Raw genomic sequence first — 18167 nt, 5'->3', positions numbered from 1 at the left:
ATTATTGGGATATTTCCCCGACGTCAGATAGGTGTTGGCACCTTCCACCGTTCGAGGTAGAATAAAAAGTGACAATATCGCGGTTCACAGATTGAAACCTTGGCCGCAACAAAAATTACAGTAAAACCCGGAACCCAAATCATGATTTTAAGGTTCCGATCGGAACTCGAAATAGCCGAACGTTATATTATGCGACAACGGCCTGCAGGCTGTTAGCGGGATACATTCAGCAATAAAAGATAGTCAAACAGAAACAGCTATTGGGTAGAGAGAACCACTTTGAGCAATGGAGGGAGGGGGTTAAATTTTTCAGTACGACTACATCATATACATATGGTGTACGAAATTCTCATCTCACGTGGTGTTTCTAGTAAAAAAAATTCTCGTGCGCTTGCGCACATCCACCATAAATTGTACGTTATTTCCTCATAAATATACATTAGAAAATCATCGTTTTCTCCTTACATTGAGTAGACCAGAACTCGTACATGATTTGTCGAAATTGTCGAATCGTATTATTTTTCATAGTTTTTCATACTGACAAAATTTTGGTCTGGTGTTTAACAAAATACTGTTTAATACGACACATATATATACCTGCTGAAAAGTCACAGCTGATACAAAGAAATGTATCATGGGAATTTTGTCGGCCAGTTTGTTGAAATTTTTCTTTAATTCATTTTACATAAATCTCATGTGTAGATTCACAATAATTAAGTAACACAGAAACTGTATAACGCTACGTATCCTCAATCTAACTAAATTCAGATCTTCTCTAACTGTAGCCTGGTACCAGAGGCCTTCCGATGTTCAAAGTGTATAGAATTGAGAATAGGACTAAGCTGAAAAAAGAATTCTGTCTGATAATCAAATACCGATCACAAGGTCATAAGTATGTATTCAAGTTTTATAAACCATGGATGTACTTTACATATAAATTCTGAAAATCTACAAGAAATGAAAAATAAGAAAATTACAGTGTTCGTAAATTTTGATCTTAGTAGTAAGATATTTTGTGATAAATGAGTATCCAGTACAACTTTATTTTGGTTTGGAGGGGGTATACCCCATTATATCACCTAGGTTTGCCTCAGTTCACTCCAGCCTTTTTAACTACTTTAAAATGGTTGGTATTTTTTAAAAAAGTGCTAAGATGTTTTTCACGAGTTGATTTTTTTTTTTGTATATACTGAATCCAGTGGTTTGAATTCTGTACCTAGGTTTTTTTTTAAAAAATTATACAATGTTATTTCGTTGGGTTTTTTTTTTATTTTTTTTTTTTTTATTTCCATCTCGGGCTATACATTTTTTTTAAAAATTTGTAAATTTTCTTGAAGCTCTCGCATTTGAGAGAGAACATCCTGTGAACGAAAACGGTGGCGGAGATTTATATATTGCACTATATTTAACCCAACCTTCAAGTTAGCTGACGAAACTTTTTGCGTTCTTTCTTCACGAATGCCATATCGAAAGAGTAAAGGTACAACTTAATAGATCATGAAATAATGTAAACAAAGATGGCGGAAGATTTCGCGAATTTACTCGCACAGGGAATAGAAAAACGCCTTTTGTATGCAGGAAAAGGTGATTCACCGTCGTATGAAGATGGAACAAAGGTTGATTTACTTCTCTTTAAAATTCCAATGAATTCATGTATCGTTTTGATGGCAAACATGTAATAATTATGTTGATACAAAACAACATATCGACAATAATAATTATTATGATTTAATAATACAAATCAAGTCAAATGCAAAAAATACAAAGGACGGTGCGAGATAAAGGAATTGATATTCCTCCTTGTATCAAAAGCATGGAGTCAAGTTCTATAAAGATATAATGAAAAAGAACAGATAATATCACAGGGTTTTCGACACAATCTGAGCAAACTGGCATAGTAAACTATATATATATATATATATATATATATATATAGTAAACTATATATACCAGTTTGCTCAGATTGTGTCAAAACCCTATTGATAATAATTATTACAAAGATGAAAAATAAATGAAATAATACTCAATAATATGTTGACGGTGCCAAGGAAATATATTTAAGCAGTTCTTATTTTTAGACGCGAAAAAACCCCAAAGATTTAAAAAGATGTTTTCAATCCGGCCGAATACGCAATTTCCGAGTTGCCCACTAGTTCTTTCCCTTTGTGGAACTCTTACGCACAGTGAGACGCAAAATATACTATCGTCCACGCGCGGTGGGTACAAATGCTTATCGCTGCCTTGATTTATTGCCTAAAGTCGATTATCAGACATCATGCAACCATCCACACTGCAGGGACACACAATATTAGTACTAAGTTTAATAGTATTTAATAATAAATAGCTCAAACAAAAATCGATAATCACCATTTTTCTTTGATTAAAATATCACTTGTGCTGAAGAGGAAATAAAAAAGATAATTTCATATCTAATTTAGTGAACTAATTCAATAAAATATTATTCTTGATATGGTCAGTTTAATGTATACCGACGGCTAATATATACAAAATTTACACTTTCATTACTGTTATCCGTATTTACATAGCTAGTCTATAGTATATGTATACATCTTGTACCCACCCAAGCGTTCAACAGAACACTGAATGTACCTCTATCACAGAAGAGCTGATATCTCGGAAGTTGCGTATTCCATCGATGCTTTTTTTGGGTACTTTTTTAAATAGCTTAAATTCATTGCCTGTGCTCCCTCGCATACTTTAATAAGTTAGTCTCTGTTTTCTTGTTAGAATAATCAATTCCCCTTAATACTTCAGCATTTTAATCAGATTCGTGTTTTGCAGTCGAATATATATATATATATATATATATATATATATATATATATATACACAATTTATATCCGTTGCCATATTATGTTATCTCTAAAGTTTAAGTAGGCACGGAATTTTTAAGCTAGGAGACCACAAGATTAGGATGATAATCCACGTAAGTTCACGATCATAGTCCAAGGTGTGACTTTGTGAGATCTCAGCCATTTTTGACGAGGGACTTCTGGGATTGGCGTCAAAATTTTTTTGTTGTGAATGGTTTAGATTTAGCTCGAATTATTTCCACTTGCGCTTCATTAGTGCTCGCAGTATGCGCTGGCTCACTGTTAATGATTTGCTAAATGTTTATTACCTTGGTTTATATTTACATTTTTATTTTGTAATATTGTCAACTTGCCATGAATACTATAGCAAACGGATATTTATCTTTCTGTCTATTCATGATGATGTCACTACAGGAGTCTGTCTACATCTTGGTGAATTTGGCTTGGATAGGATACACGGACTGACATCTACATTGGTCTAGGTATCAGTCCAGATTTCAGACTAGGGCCTGCCAGGAAACAAGCTTTGATTCCAGGCAGAGAAATGCACATTTTATCGAGTGGTTGAAGCTATACAATGAAATTTCTCCAAACTGGGTCCTCTGAAACCTGCCAGGTTCTCCTTAAATATCGTCCAAGTTTTAACGCTCTGACAGAAATCTTGACATTTTCTTACAAATGAATTCTTACAAAACCAGCCACCCTTGAGAAACAGGCATCAACCACTTTCCAAAAAAAATATCAGGAGATGAACAAGTGTAATTTCTCCATTTAGTACCTGAAAACTATTAACCAGAGGTGTGTTCAAGACTGGCCAGGTGTGAAAGTTACCTACTGACCAGATGTAAAAAAAAAAATAAAAAAAAAAAATAAAAAAAAAATAAATAAATTCAAGCTGTGATGTGAAGGTGCTGTTCTCAAATGGACAATCTAAGTGACCCTGTCTCATAGGGATCCAGGTTAGAATAGGTCCTCAGTACCCCTTACCTGTTGTAAGAGGTGACTAAATGGGATGGTCCTTCAGATGAGACCGCAAAAAGTGAGGCCCCGTGTCACAGCAGGTTGGGCACCGATAAAGATCCCCCCTGCTCAAAGGTCGCAGGATCCCCCCTCCCTGCTCAAAGGCCGCAGGCACCAAGCATAGGCCTAAATTTTGCAGCCCTTCACTGGCATTGGTGACATCTCCATATGAGTGAAAAATTCCTGAGAGAGATGTTAAGCAATATAAGATCAATCAATCTAAGTGACCCCTGTAAATTTTTTACTTTCCAAATTCTATATAAAGTTTGATTAACGAATTGTTAGGCTGTTCTTGGCACACTGATTTTGACTACGGATAACGGTTTACCTGATCAAGATATAGATCTCACGGCAGGTGTGACCAGTCGCCAAGGTATGCTTACTCCTCCTAGGTAACTGATCCCACCTCTGGTATATCCAAGGGTACGCGTTTGCCCTACTTTCCATTTTGTATTACTTATAGGAGTTATGAGATTGGTCACTGTTTCTTATTATCACCTTTCATATTGAACATGATGAATGAATATAATATCAAACACCATATTGTTTCATCATACTTTTTTATAACTACATTTTACAAATATTTACATATGCAATAGACATAAACAGAGTATTTGTAAGAGGAATGAGGAAGAAACCTCTTTGTGTTTTGTTTTTGGAATCAATCATCTTATAACTTAAGAATAGATAATTGAAATATGATATATTAATTAAGATGCACATCATACCTTCAATATTGATTAGGTACAGGTTGATTAGTTAGATATCTGCCTATAATTTTTCAAGGTGGTAATTTTAGATCACCAGGATGAGCAGCAGCTGCCTTGTATATATTGCATCTACCTTTAGTAGCAGCTATAGGGGATTATTACAGATGTGATACATCTACCTTTAATAGCAGCTATAGGGGATTATTACAGATGTGATACATCTACCTTTAGTAGCAGCTATAGGGGATTATTACAGATGTGATACATCTACCTTTAATAGCAGCTATAGGGGATTATTACAGATGTGATACATCTACCTTTAGTAGCAGCTATAGGGGGTTATTACAGCTGTGATACATCTACCTTTAATAGCAGCTATAGGGGATTATTACAGGTGTGATACATCCACCTTTAGTAACAGCTATAGGGGATTATTACAGATGTGATACATCTACCTTTAGTAGCAGCTATAGGGGATTATTACAGCTGTGATACATCTACCTTTAATAACAGCTATAGGGGATTATTACAGCTGTGATACATCTACCTTTAGTAACAGCTATAGGGGATTATTACAGCTGTGATACATCTACCTTTAGTAACAGCTATAGGGATTATTACAGGTGTGATACATCCACCTTTAATAGCAGCTATAGGGGATTATTACAGATGTGATACATCTACCTTTAATAGCAGCTATAGGGGATTATTACAGGTGTGATACAGCTTGTATTTTTATCCAACATTAAATCATTATCAAAAACATCTTACTTCAAAATTGGTTTTTATATAAAGATATGTGTTTTGTTTTATTTGTTGAACCATGGTGCAAAGAAGAAATACCTAATGCTAATTAAGATAAAGTATCACTAAATGCTAAAGTTTTTGGTAAATCAGCCACCCCTCTAATCCAGCTGTTTCATTCAGTCAGGTAGCCAGCTTGTTTAGGGAAGTTTTTATGGAACACCGTTACTGCCTTATAGTGGAAATCAGCCTTATGTTATGTCAGACTTCAGTGCGCCATTTTGCATCTGTATCAATCTCGATACCTTGAAAGTTTATCATAACTTAATGTTGTAACCACATAACACAAAGAAGTATTGATATAACGTAATGATGTAACTACATAATGTAAAGAAGCATCAACATAACGTAATGATGTAACCACATAACGTAAAGAAGTGTCGACATAACGTAATGATGTAACCACATGATGTAATGATGTTACCACATAACATAAAGAGGTATCAACATAATTTAATGATGTAACCACATAACATGATGTATCGACATAACGTAAGACTGATTTCCACTGTAAGGCAGTAACAGTGTTCCATAAGGTTTACTGTACATGTATTATCTAATATTTCATCAGAGATATAGATCACTGATATCTATTTATCCGATTTCATTTCGGGCCCTTTTTTTCATTCCTGACAAGTTTGCAGAGGTAATCTCAGTGAGATTTGGCCGATCTGTAAAATTTGGATTAAACCAATAATATTGGTGTCAAGACCCATCTGAATCTCTCGGAGACAGTGTCCGAGTTTGGTACTTCTCACATTGTGACATATATTATACACCTAGGTACTGGCTTTGAGGACAATAGCAAGTTTATTGTCCTCTTCAACAGCAACTATTTCCCGAGGTGCAGCCGAGGGAAATAGTTGCTGTCGAGGGGGGCAATAAACTTACTATTGTCCAAATAGTCAGTAAATAGGTGTTTTATTATACCGAAGTAGACTTTACTTGTGTCAGACATACCAAAGTGAAGTAAACTAACATTTGGCATTAGCTTAGATGGAATCGACCGAGGCGATCCGAGTGGTAAACTAATTAGAGTTATCAGACTTTGACGTCACAGAAAAGAAAACACGGGAAAATATAGCATAAATAGTTTTGAGACTATTTCCCTAGCGTGAGATAGTTCAGAAACTATTTCACGACTAGCGTTATCCAGAAGAAATAGCAAATTTATTCACCTAACATTTATATAGCAAAAACATTCTGAGGTATAATACATGTATATACTCTTTATGCTTGTGATTCTGAGGTATAATACATGTACTCTTTATGCTTGTGATTCTGAGGTATAATACATGTATATACTCTTTATGCTTGTGATTCTGAGGTATAATACATGTCTATACTCTTTATGCTTGTGATTCTGAGGTATAATACATGTATATACTCTTTATGCTTGTGATTCTGAGGTATAATACATATACTCTTTATGCTTGTGATTCTGAGGTATAATACATGTACTCTTTATGCTTGTGATTCTGAGGTATAATACATGTACTCTTTATGCTTGTGATTCTGAGGTATAATACATGTATATACTCTTTATGCTTGTGATTCTGAGGTATAATACATATACTCTTTATGCTTGTGATTCTGAGGTATAATACATGTACTCTTTATGCTTGTGATTCTGAGGTATAATACATGTATATACTCTTTATGCTTGTGATTCTGAGGTATAATACATGTGTATACTCTTTATGCTTGTGATTCTGAGGTATAATACATGTCTATACTCTTTATGCTTGTGATTCTGAGGTATAATACATGTCTATACTCTTTATGCTTGTGATTCTGAGGTATAATACATGTATATACTCTTTATGCTTGTGATTCTGAGGTATAATACATATACTCTTTATGCTTGTGATTCTGAGGTATAATACATGTACTCTTTATGCTTGTGATTCTGAGGTATAATACATGTACTCTTTATGCTTGTGATTCTGAGGTATAATACATGTATATACTCTTTATGCTTGTGATTCTGAGGTATAATACATATACTCTTTATGCTTGTGATTCTGAGGTATAATACATGTACTCTTTATGCTTGTGATTCTGAGGTATAATACATGTATATACTCTTTATGCTTGTGATTCTGAGGTATAATACATGTGTATACTCTTTATGCTTGTGATTCTGAGGTATAATACATGTCTATACTCTTTATGCTTGTGATTCTGAGGTATAATACATGTCTATACTCTTTATGCTTGTGATTCTGAGGTATAATACATGTCTATACTCTTTATGCTTGTGAGTTGAACTTCGGTATCTCGAACATCAACATTTCAAATACCATGGATATGACAAAGTAAGATAGAAGTCCCAGCTACATGTACATTTTCTTTTTGTATTTCAACCTCAATATCTCAAATGCTGAGATATCTTTAAGTTTTTTCTCACCCCCATGGAGTTCGAGATAATCAAGTTTGACTGTATTTGAAAGTGAAATGAATTAATCATTATGCCATCTTTTTTTTTCCCAGCTGTATTTTCATTTCCGAACAGAAATCTGTGATGAAAAAAACACAGTCCTTGATGACAGTCATAAGTACAATAAACCACTGGAAATTATTCTTGGAAAAAAATTCAAACTGGAAGTTTGGGAAACTTGTTTACGATCAATGAGGTTAAATGAAGTAGCAAGTTTTACTGTGCAAAAATCAGTGAGTATCATTTAATTTTGCAAGACTTCTATCGATTATTTTTACTATGTAAAAGAAAATCATTAGAAATAGCTGATTCTTTAAATATCATTTGCAGTAAAACATGTGACAATTAAAGAACTAATGTTCATGTGATGACTGTCTCCCGGGAGACTCTTTCTTATGGAAGGCTTTGTAACATTCTTATCATTAAAACATTTGGTAGATAGGGTTTTTATTGTGCAACATATGAATGTACGTGAATGGCAAATGACAAATTCAAAATGGTCTTTTTGTTAGCATCATAAGGATAGACACATAATTAATTGAAGTTTCATATAGCTGCAGAACTGTAGCTCTCTGAAAAAATATTGGGACAGATCAGAGATCTGTTTCATACCGAGTAATTCTTTAATTCTTTTCTTTAATTGCCTAATACATTATCTATATAACATCACATTCAATGCATACTTATTTCCTAGAACTATCATTCTGACAAGTTATGTAGTTTGATTTGATATACTGCACTATGTACACGTATATCTGTAATAGGGAAAAAGCAAAGTACATGGTTCACTCAGGAAAAACTGCCAATAGTTCCTTAGTGACATCTGCCTCAGGAAAATGTTTTTACCAATGGGAAACAAATATAGCTATTTTTGAAATGCTTATTTTTGTAATTGTATATTACAAGTTAGCAATGAATTTTTTTTTGACAATTATAAGGGTATTACATGTACCAGGTTGAATAGGTAATTTTCACAATCATCAGTACGAAGGTGGACATACTGTGGTTGAAGTTTTGTAAGAGTCTGAGAACTTTAATTTTGTACTTTTAGCATACATCTGTGTATCCAGTTGTATCCAAAACACTAAGAGAATATTATGGAGAAAAGAAGACTCACAATCATGATGAAGGAAAACATTGCTGTGGTATGATGATGGCTGAGCATGGAGTGGGTTTCGATGACCTCAATGACCTTATGAAGAATCCAAAACAGCTTAAGTTTACATTAGGTTTGAGTTTTTCATTGTAATGATATTCAATCAAGTGTAGTTCCCTTCATCATTGAATGTGATCCGTTCATTAAACACTACAGATCCAAACATAATGACGTAGGCCTATTTTGCATTTGAACAGTTTTTGAGATTGCTTATTTCCAATGGATCCCACATGATTCAAAATTGCATGAATGATTCATTGATATGTATATATGCAAGTAGTGGTGATTCCGATGCTTTCTCAATAAATGTATCTTCTCTGTTGTTCAGACTTGCATGACTGATGCATTGCACACAACCAATAATGATTTGAATACTGCAGCAGGGTCCTGTATTTTCTGCAAACATGGGATTCAAAGTTGAACAAGTGTGCATTTTAGGTTGCTCACTGCCATTTATATTGTGGTTGATGCATCTGGCCTAAATTTTCTGAAGGAGTGATTAAATTAAATTGCTTTACAGTAGGCCCCTTTATTATTAACAGGAATTACAACATGTACAGTTGAACTCGGGCATCTTGAACACCAATATCTTGAATACCATGGATATGTCGAAGTGATTCAGAAGTCCCAACCACTTATTCTTTAAAGGGACTGGTTCACGTTTTTTGAAAGAAATATTTTTCATTTTTTATGTTAAAATTTTAAAATATAACTCATTTAATGTTGACAACCAAAATTTGGACACTCTGAATGCGAGGATAAGAGCAATTCTGTATTATGTAAACAAAGACTTGAGTCATTTTATGTAAACAAACAAACCAGTGAAATGTTAATTTTGTAATTTAAAGCATTTTCATTTTGTACAATCACAAATTTTAACTTTTAAATGACACATTTTATCTAAAGCATTCTTGAGATGTGATATATATAATAAGCTTGGGTTAATATCCATTTATTTTGAAAACTTTGTAAACAATAACACACTTCATTCTTTGTTTTCAAAACAAACAATAAACTCTCTATAATGAGCTTCCGTCATGATAAATAACCTTAATTTTTTTTATGAAACATTCTAAACAAATTAGACTGTATATTTTGATCATTTAAAGTGAAAAACAAAATTTGGGAGAAAATCGTGAATCAGTCCCTTTAAAGGGAAAGGCAACCCAAAAGATTTTTACATGATAAATGATAAGATTAATTATATGATAAAGATTTGTCATACAATTCTGTTGATATATGGCCTAGATAAGTTTCAGTACTAATTTGAAAACATCAAAAATTGAAATTCCCACGATCTATAGAGGCTGCCATGATGTGCAACTCTTTTGTATTCAAGACCACAAAAATCAATAATTTTGACATCACACCGTCTGTTCCGGTTTTGATGAGATTCTAAGATCATCCACAGGTGCTTGGGTTCAGGACCACCCCCCCCCCCCCCCCCCCCCTCCGAATAAGCTACATGAGTTGATTTAATTATTTTTTTTCTTGAAAATATTTCTAATGCATGTCAACAATGTCTTGCATACCCATTAAGTCTAAAATAATTCAAAATAAGCCCTTTAAAAAATTTACCCTCACTGGTTATTATAAGTTCTGTTAATTATAATAACCAGTGAAAGTGATTTTTTTAAAGGTATTTTTTTTAAAAGGGCTTATTTTGAATTACATGTATTTCGAACTGTATGGGTATGCAAGATGTTGACATGCAATAGAAATATTTTCAACAAAACATTAATTAAATCAACTCATGTAGCTTATTTGGAGGAAGGGGGGGGGGGGGGGGTCCTGAACCCAAGCACTTGTGAGATCATCAAAGATGTGCATGTGGTAGATCTTACGAATAAATAGGTTGATGCCTTCCTGGCAAGCAGTTAATTACACTGACTCAACCAAGTCATTTGAAAAGAAAAGACTACATAAACTGTGGATCCATCATTTACGTAATGACAAGTTGTGGTTCGAGACATTTGTATGAAGAACATTTACCGTCTGCCTTGTCTGCGACTCGACCGAACATATTCTTTTCTCAATTTCTTCTGTAACATGCAAGGGAGGTCACTGCCTGTGAACCCCCTGCGGGCTCGTACCCGTGATAGAAACAGATAACCCCAAGATGCTGCAAATATTTACAATGCGCAGACTTAATTAGTTGTATTGCGCCTATATAGGATCTATTGACTGGTAGCAAACAAGTGCACTGGCAGGGAATTCCACACACCAGCGCACTTCCACAAGGACAAGCAGGGCATCCCCGCACACCTGCACACGCGCAGTGATGACCGCACACCCATCACTCTATAAAGACCAGTTCTAATCAGATACAGTGGCAGGGATGTCCACACACCCAATCTTGTGCAGCAACCAGCAAAGATATCCACACATTTGTAGCTAACAGATTCCATATCCAGAGCAGGGTTTGACCCCTCTCTGTTTGTTAGTACTAAGCAGGGATTACCTTACACATGAACATTGCACGGTTTATTGAGTTTTAACTCGGTAACCTAATTTAAATATTAGTGTAGGAGAATGCTATATATCCACAGTACCATAATGATCCGTAGTGTATAATTACTTACAAATTAAAACAAAATACTAATCATACCAAAGCTTGCTAATCTTTATAGAATCTACTATAGAAACACACAATGATTATAATTGTACGTACTTTAATTCAAAACTAACCATCATGAAGTATTTATTTGAGTATGTCTAATAAGCAATTAAAATGACAGGGGCGATAACTCTCGAAATAAAGATAACATAAGAAATACAGCTTTCCGCTTCACTTCTTGCGAAAGAACGGGCTCAAATCTATACGGCTCCAAACTTAACTGTTCGTGACTTGTCATGTTTACAGTGCTGCTGATGAAATAAACTGGAATAGATGGTGTGACGTCATGAATTAAACTTCAATGGCCACTCTCTTAGCGGCGGGTAATTTAAAATACATGATAGATTAATAATATTGATTTAATTGTTAAGCAAGGATTTTTGTTGTTAAAGACTGTCAATTGCGATATCAGTAAGTAATACTTTATTCATAAAAGCAACTATGTGGTTAGGGTTGCCTTTCCCTTTAAGTATTTTACCCTTGATATCTCAAATCCTTGGATATCTCTCAGTTTTTTCTCAATTCCATCTAACTTGACTGTATATGGTTTACCAGAATGGATGATAGCACGATACCAGTCTGGTACACTTACTAGCTTCTTTTCCCCATAAAATCCGCCTCGCTCTGTTATCCTCCAACAACATTTGTTCTTTACACAGTTCTGCTGCTGTTAGGGAGCATCCATAAATTAAATAATACTCTTTATTTCTTATTTTATTACCAGAATTATTGAAATTAGAGAAACCAGAAGACTATGAAAAGGACTCATGGACATTAACAGATGAAGAAAAACTGAAGAAAATCCCAATACTGAAGGAACAAGGCAACAAGTTTTTCTCAGAGAAGAAATATTCGGAGGCAGCAGATAAATATTTTGAAGCGCTTGGTTTTCTGGAACATCTGGTGGTGAAGTAAGGATACACTTGTAACCTTACCTCTAAATACATGTACTAAAAGATGCTGTGAAATTCTTCTCTGAGGATCTTAATTTGCTCTATACAAGAAAAATTATGTAAATTCCTCTCAGAGTACTTTTATTTCCTCCTGCTCTAACTATCAAACAAGTTTACATATTTTGTAGTTGGAAAGAGCTAATGTTTCTATTTATTAAACCCAACTTTTAATAAATATTGTCTTATCTTATATATTAGAATATGCTATATACTTAAACTTAAAACATCTATAATGAATTCAAACAATGTTTTTTCATCTCAAAAAAGTCTTACTTAGAAAATATTTAGAATTGTATGGAAGTTATGTAATCCCCCCTACCTGTTCACTGTTAAGGAAGTATGCTGCTTACTTCTCCTAGGCACCTGATCCCACCTCTGGTGTGTCCAGGGGTCCGTGTTTGCCCAACTATCTATTTTGTATTGCTTGTAGGAGTTATGAGATTGATCACTGTTCGTTATCTTCACCTTGCATGCTACACCAAAGAAATTTGATGTGGATGAAAAGTAGAGGATATGTACAACAATATTTTGAAGTTGAAAATTTTCAAATTTACTTTATTTTGTCAAAAAAATACAGTTTTAGTAGAAGGTAATCTGAAAAAAATTTAAAACCCCTGCTGGACTCGAACCTCCGACCTACAGTTCAGCAGTCGGTATTCTAACCTACTGAGATACTCGGCTATGTATTTATATGGAAAAGGAAAAGTCAAATATTGCTGATATCGATTTTTTCATCCATATTTTTAAAGGAAGTCAGCCATTATGACGATGTAGAGTACTACCTTAATCATTTTCAGGGAGAAGCCAGGTGATCCAGAATGGAACAATCTAGAGGATATGAAGGTCCCATTTTTATTGAACTATGCTCAGTGCAAATTATTTTTAAAAGACTATTATCCAGTGATTGAGCACACCTCAACTGTACTCAAACGGGACCCAGGTAAGTTAGCTGCATGTACTCAAACAGGACACAGGTATGTTAGCTGCATGTACTCAAATGGGACACAGGTATATTAGCTGCATAATGCATTTTTTGGTAATGGCAAACACTTTACATTTAAGTGAATGGACTTAATCAGGTGACTCAATTCATCTAAATTGTCGTATATGCACCATTTCTCTAATGAAATTTAAATTGTAATTCCCATATATAAGAGATTTTTGTAATAGATGCAATTGTACGGTACATAATGAATGCATTATGACTGTTATGTCCAATACTAGAATATCAGTATGCTTCTCCATTTCAGTTAACGTAAAGGCCATGTTTCGCAGGGCCAAGGCACACATTGGAGCCTGGAATCCCCAAGAGGCTAGAGAAGACTTTAACAAGGTCATGACCCTTGACCCATCACTGGCAACAGCTGTCCAAAAAGAAATGAACAAATTAGAAGAATTACAAAAACAAAAGGACATTGAAGATAGAAATAGATTAAAAGGACTTTTTAGCTGAGAATAGCAGTGTAAAAGTCTGTAATAAATACCACATTTTATTATTTAAATGTATATTATTTATTATTAACTGTCAGGGTACATTATATGTGTTTAGGAACTCTGAAACATCTTACTGAAGTTGTCAATTAAGCATTACAACCATTACTTGAAACAATTATTGGTTGAGTTTTTATACAATTAAAAAGAAAAGAACACATTGGGCTAAATTTGTTTTCCTTTGGAATAAATCTTCTTGTTTTCTGAACATCACAAAATTGTTTTTATACCTCAAACCACAGAGTTGTGGAGATTATAATGTTTTTGACCCATCCGTCAGTTTGTCTGTCAGTCAGTCCGTCAGTTCCTTTCTTGTCAGTGGAACTCCTCTGAGACTGCTCAACAGAATTTCTTGAAACTTTGTTGGTTGGTTGTATATTGTTTAATGTCCAACTTAAATTTGTATGCCCCCGAGATCGAATATCAGGGGGCATATTGTTTTTGTCCTGTCTGTCATTCTGTAATTCTGTCTGAAACTTTAACCTTGCTAATAACTTTTGAACAATAAGAGATAGAGCTTTGATATTTCACATGAGTATTCCTTGTGACAAGACCTTTTCGTGGGTATTGAACCTTTTGACCTTGACATTTGACCTACTTTTAATTTTTTTTTTTTACATTGGTCATAACTTCTAAATGATAAATATTAGAGCTTTAATATTGTACATGAGCATTTCTTTTGACAAGATCTTTCTACTGGTACCAAGATATTTGCCCTTGTGACCTTGACCATCTTCGGAATTGGCCATTATCGGGGGCATTTGTGTTTCACAAACACATCTTGTTTTAAATTCATATGGAGATGTCACCATTGCTGGTGAAGGGCTGCAAAATTTAGGCCTATGCTCGGCGCTTATGATGCAGGGAGGGATCTTTATCATGACACACCTCTGTGACAAGGGGCCTCAGTTTTTGTGGTCTCATCTGAAGGACTGCCCCATTTTGTTGCCTCTTACAACAAGCAAGGGGTACTGTAGACCAATTCTAAATCGGACTCCCACGGGATTCGTGAATCTTTGTAGTCAATAAGGACACATTGTGTAGATGTGCGTATCCCAGGAAATTCTGATTCAGTAATTTTTCTGGGAGTTGAGCCGCATTTGAACTTAGAATTTTGAACTCGTCTGTCCTGTTCTTGTCAGTGCAACTCCTCTGAGACTGCTCAACAGAATCTTGTGAAACTTTGTAGTTAATAAGGACACACTGTGTAGATGTGCGTAATCCCAGGAAATTCTGATTCAATAATTTTTCTGAGAGTTATGCCCCTTTTGAATTTAGAATTTCGAGCCCGTCTGTCCTAGCTGATCTTGCAGTAATGCATGGCATTACCATTCATTATGTTAGGCATTGTCAAGCAATGCTGGAGCGTGGGGTATGTGAGCTTGCTCACATTTTCATTTGGTAAATTTTATCTGGAAATCTTGTCAGTGAATATATATCTCTGTGTTATAGATTCTAGTAGTGAAGTAATCTTTGTTGTTTACAGTCCTATTGGAGAAACAATTTACCTACCTACACGTGTATCTACCCAAACTTTTAACATGGCCTTAATGATCAGGAGATCTTAAAGGTGGCTAAGAACCGTTAATCCACTATTTAGAATATAAACCTTTTGGAGAACCAGAATAATGTATCCTGTAAATTTAGTTTTGAATGTAGTATTTAGGGTCATATGGACCACGGATTTTGGCCTGGATAGCTAAGTGGTTAGAGTTCTTGATGCAAGGGTCCTGGGTTTGATTCCTGGTCCATTTCCTATACTACATTTGGTCCTGGTGAACACCCCCGGACTTGCAGATTGCCCTGCCAGGAGCAAAAGAATTGGGGATTTGTGTCTTCGAGGGTGAAGACAATTTAAAAAGGGAGTAGTGTAGTATTTAGGGCTATATGGATTGGATAGCTCAGTGGTACCTGACTAATAATGTAGGAGTCTGGGGTTCAATTCCCAGTCCAGCTTCTCCTTTCCTATGCTACGTAAACTAGTCATCCATAGTATATTCATCATAGGACAAGGACCTTATTTCAATTTAAAATTCCTACTACTATGTCAGAAAAGTGTGTAATCTTTTGATGAACCCGAAAATGATATCTTTGCTCCTCACAGCCATCAAGGAGAAACTTCAATATTAAGAGCCGTCAAGGAGAAACTTCAAAGGTATTGTGCCACATCATACGCCAGAAGTGGTAAATCAAATGCGGATTCTAAAGATTTCTAAAGAACTTTTAGTATTTATTTGAAATCACAAAACTTTTCAAATCACTAACATCAAAACGTCTGACTTTTCAACATTTTACACGACCATTCCTCACAATAAATTGGGCCTCCGTGGCCGAGTGGTTGGAGCATCGCGCTCAAAATCACACGGCCTCTCACCTCTGTCAGCACTGGTTCGAATCCCGCTCGTGCCGGTAAGTGAAAAGGTTTCCCAGTTTACTTTCGAAAGGTATGTGGTCTCTTCCCAGATACATTGTATCTGGGTTTTCTCTTCCACCAATAAAAACTGGGCGCCACCAGATAACTGAAAAATTGTTGAGTGTGGCGGAAAACATCAATCAATCAATCAATCACAATAAATTAAAGACTAGACTTAAATACATCATAGACAGTTGCTTCATTAACAATAATGGGTGAAGAAAATATTCATATCTAGTGATCAGTAATTAAAAAAATTACCCTGTAAAACACCATTCTTATTCTACTAAAGAGTACCCTGAAGATGATATTAAAAAGATGCTGGAGTTCCTCATTGACAATATTTTAGAAGTCTTTGGTGATCAGGTCTTCCAACAGTCTTGGAATTCCTATAGGCACGAATTGTGCTCCTTTATTAGCTGACCTGTTTTTATGTTCTTATGAGACAGAATTTATTGAACAGCTTGCAGATAAGAAGAAAAAATCTCTTGCTGTGGCCTTCAATTTGACATTTAGATATATATATCGACGACGTTTTATTTATTTACAATAATCATTTTCATTCATATGATCCGATATATCCCAGTGAACTCGAAATGAAAGACACCACAGAGACCTCCACATCTGCTTCATACTTAGATATTTTATTGAAAATAGATATCAACGGCAAACTAACAACTCAACTTTATGACAAATCGAATGATTTCAACTTCTCCATCGTCATCTTCCCATCTTTATATAACAATCCATTTTCACCTTCATATGGTGTCAACTGATTCACTAAGCAAGAGTTTGTTCTGTGTATTATAAAAAAATTTTTTAAATCAAGGCACGTTACTGACAAACAAGTTGATGTTACAGGGGTTTCAACAGTCTCGTTTAAAAGAGGCATTTCGCAAATTCTATGGTCGTTATAACGATATAATTTGCCAATACAACCTGTTATTGGGTCAAATACTATCTGGCGTGTTTTATACCAATTTGTTAGACCGTTCTTGGCACACGGATTCTAGTTACGGATTACTCTATTTACCTGATCAAGATATAGGGTTCACGGCGGGTGTGACCGGTCCACAGGGGATGCTTACTCTTCCTAGACACCTGATCCCACTTCTTGTATATAAAGGGGTCTGTATTTGCCCAATTCTCTATTTTTGTATTCCTTATAGGAGTTATGAGGTTGACCATTGTTCGTTATCTTTTCCTTTTCGTTATAATGACCATAAAATTTGCGAAATACCTACTTTAAACTAGACTGTTGACACTCCTGTAACATCAACATACTGAGATTTGTCAGTAGCCTGTCTCAATTTAAAAACTGGCCATACACAGAACAAGCTCTTGCATATCGAATCATTTGAGAGACACCATATGCAGGTGATAATGGAGTATTGATAAATAAAAATTGGAAGTTGATGATGGAGAAGCTGAAGTCATCCCGTTTGTCATAAAGATGTGTTGTTAGTTTGCCATTAACATCTATGTTCAATCAAATAATATATCTTGATTTGAATTTCATAAAATATCTAAGTATAAAACCGATGTGGAAGACTGTGTGCTCTCTTATTTCGAGTTTAATGGGATACATTGTATATCGAATCAACATATGAATGATAGAAAGGTGAAGATAATGAGCAGTGATCAGTCTCATAACTCCTATAAACAACATAAAATAGAGAGATGGGAAAATGATTATTGTTGACATAAAAACGTCGTCGATATATTTAGA

General features: G+C 34.9%; 1 protein-coding gene across 1 annotated transcript; it reads left to right on the top strand.

Moving 5' to 3' along the window:
* Positions 1–1283: 1283 nt before the first annotated feature.
* On the top strand, positions 1284–14243 carry LOC125647863 (AH receptor-interacting protein-like). Its single transcript, XM_048874687.2, has 6 exons — positions 1284–1616; positions 7862–8041; positions 8860–9037; positions 12306–12492; positions 13332–13474; positions 13785–14243. The coding sequence occupies exons 1-6, from the start codon at positions 1518–1520 to the stop codon at positions 13985–13987; spliced, it is 990 nt and encodes a 329-aa protein (XP_048730644.2). The 5' UTR covers positions 1284–1517; the 3' UTR covers positions 13988–14243.
* The last annotated feature ends 3924 nt before the right edge of the window (positions 14244–18167 follow it).

This window comes from Ostrea edulis, chromosome 1, assembly GCF_947568905.1.
Source record: "Ostrea edulis chromosome 1, xbOstEdul1.1, whole genome shotgun sequence".
Lineage (NCBI taxonomy): Eukaryota > Metazoa > Mollusca > Bivalvia > Ostreida > Ostreidae > Ostrea > Ostrea edulis.
The sequence above is the reverse complement of the archived record's forward strand: the minus strand, read 5'-3'. Positions and strand labels throughout refer to the sequence as shown.

What these genes read in the sequence shown, in the direction of transcription:
- LOC125647863 (XM_048874687.2), top strand. Translation starts at nt 1,518, where the DNA reads ATGGCGGAAGATTTCGCGAATTTACTCGCACAGGGAATAGAAAAACGC. An exon ending in ACAGCTTAAGTTTACATTAG is followed by an intron (nt 9,038 to 12,305) that starts GTTTGAGTTTTT and finishes TTTTATTACCAG; the next exon opens with AATTATTGAAATTAGAGAAA. An exon ending in CTGGAACATCTGGTGGTGAA is followed by an intron (nt 12,493 to 13,331) that starts GTAAGGATACAC and finishes AATCATTTTCAG; the next exon opens with GGAGAAGCCAGGTGATCCAG.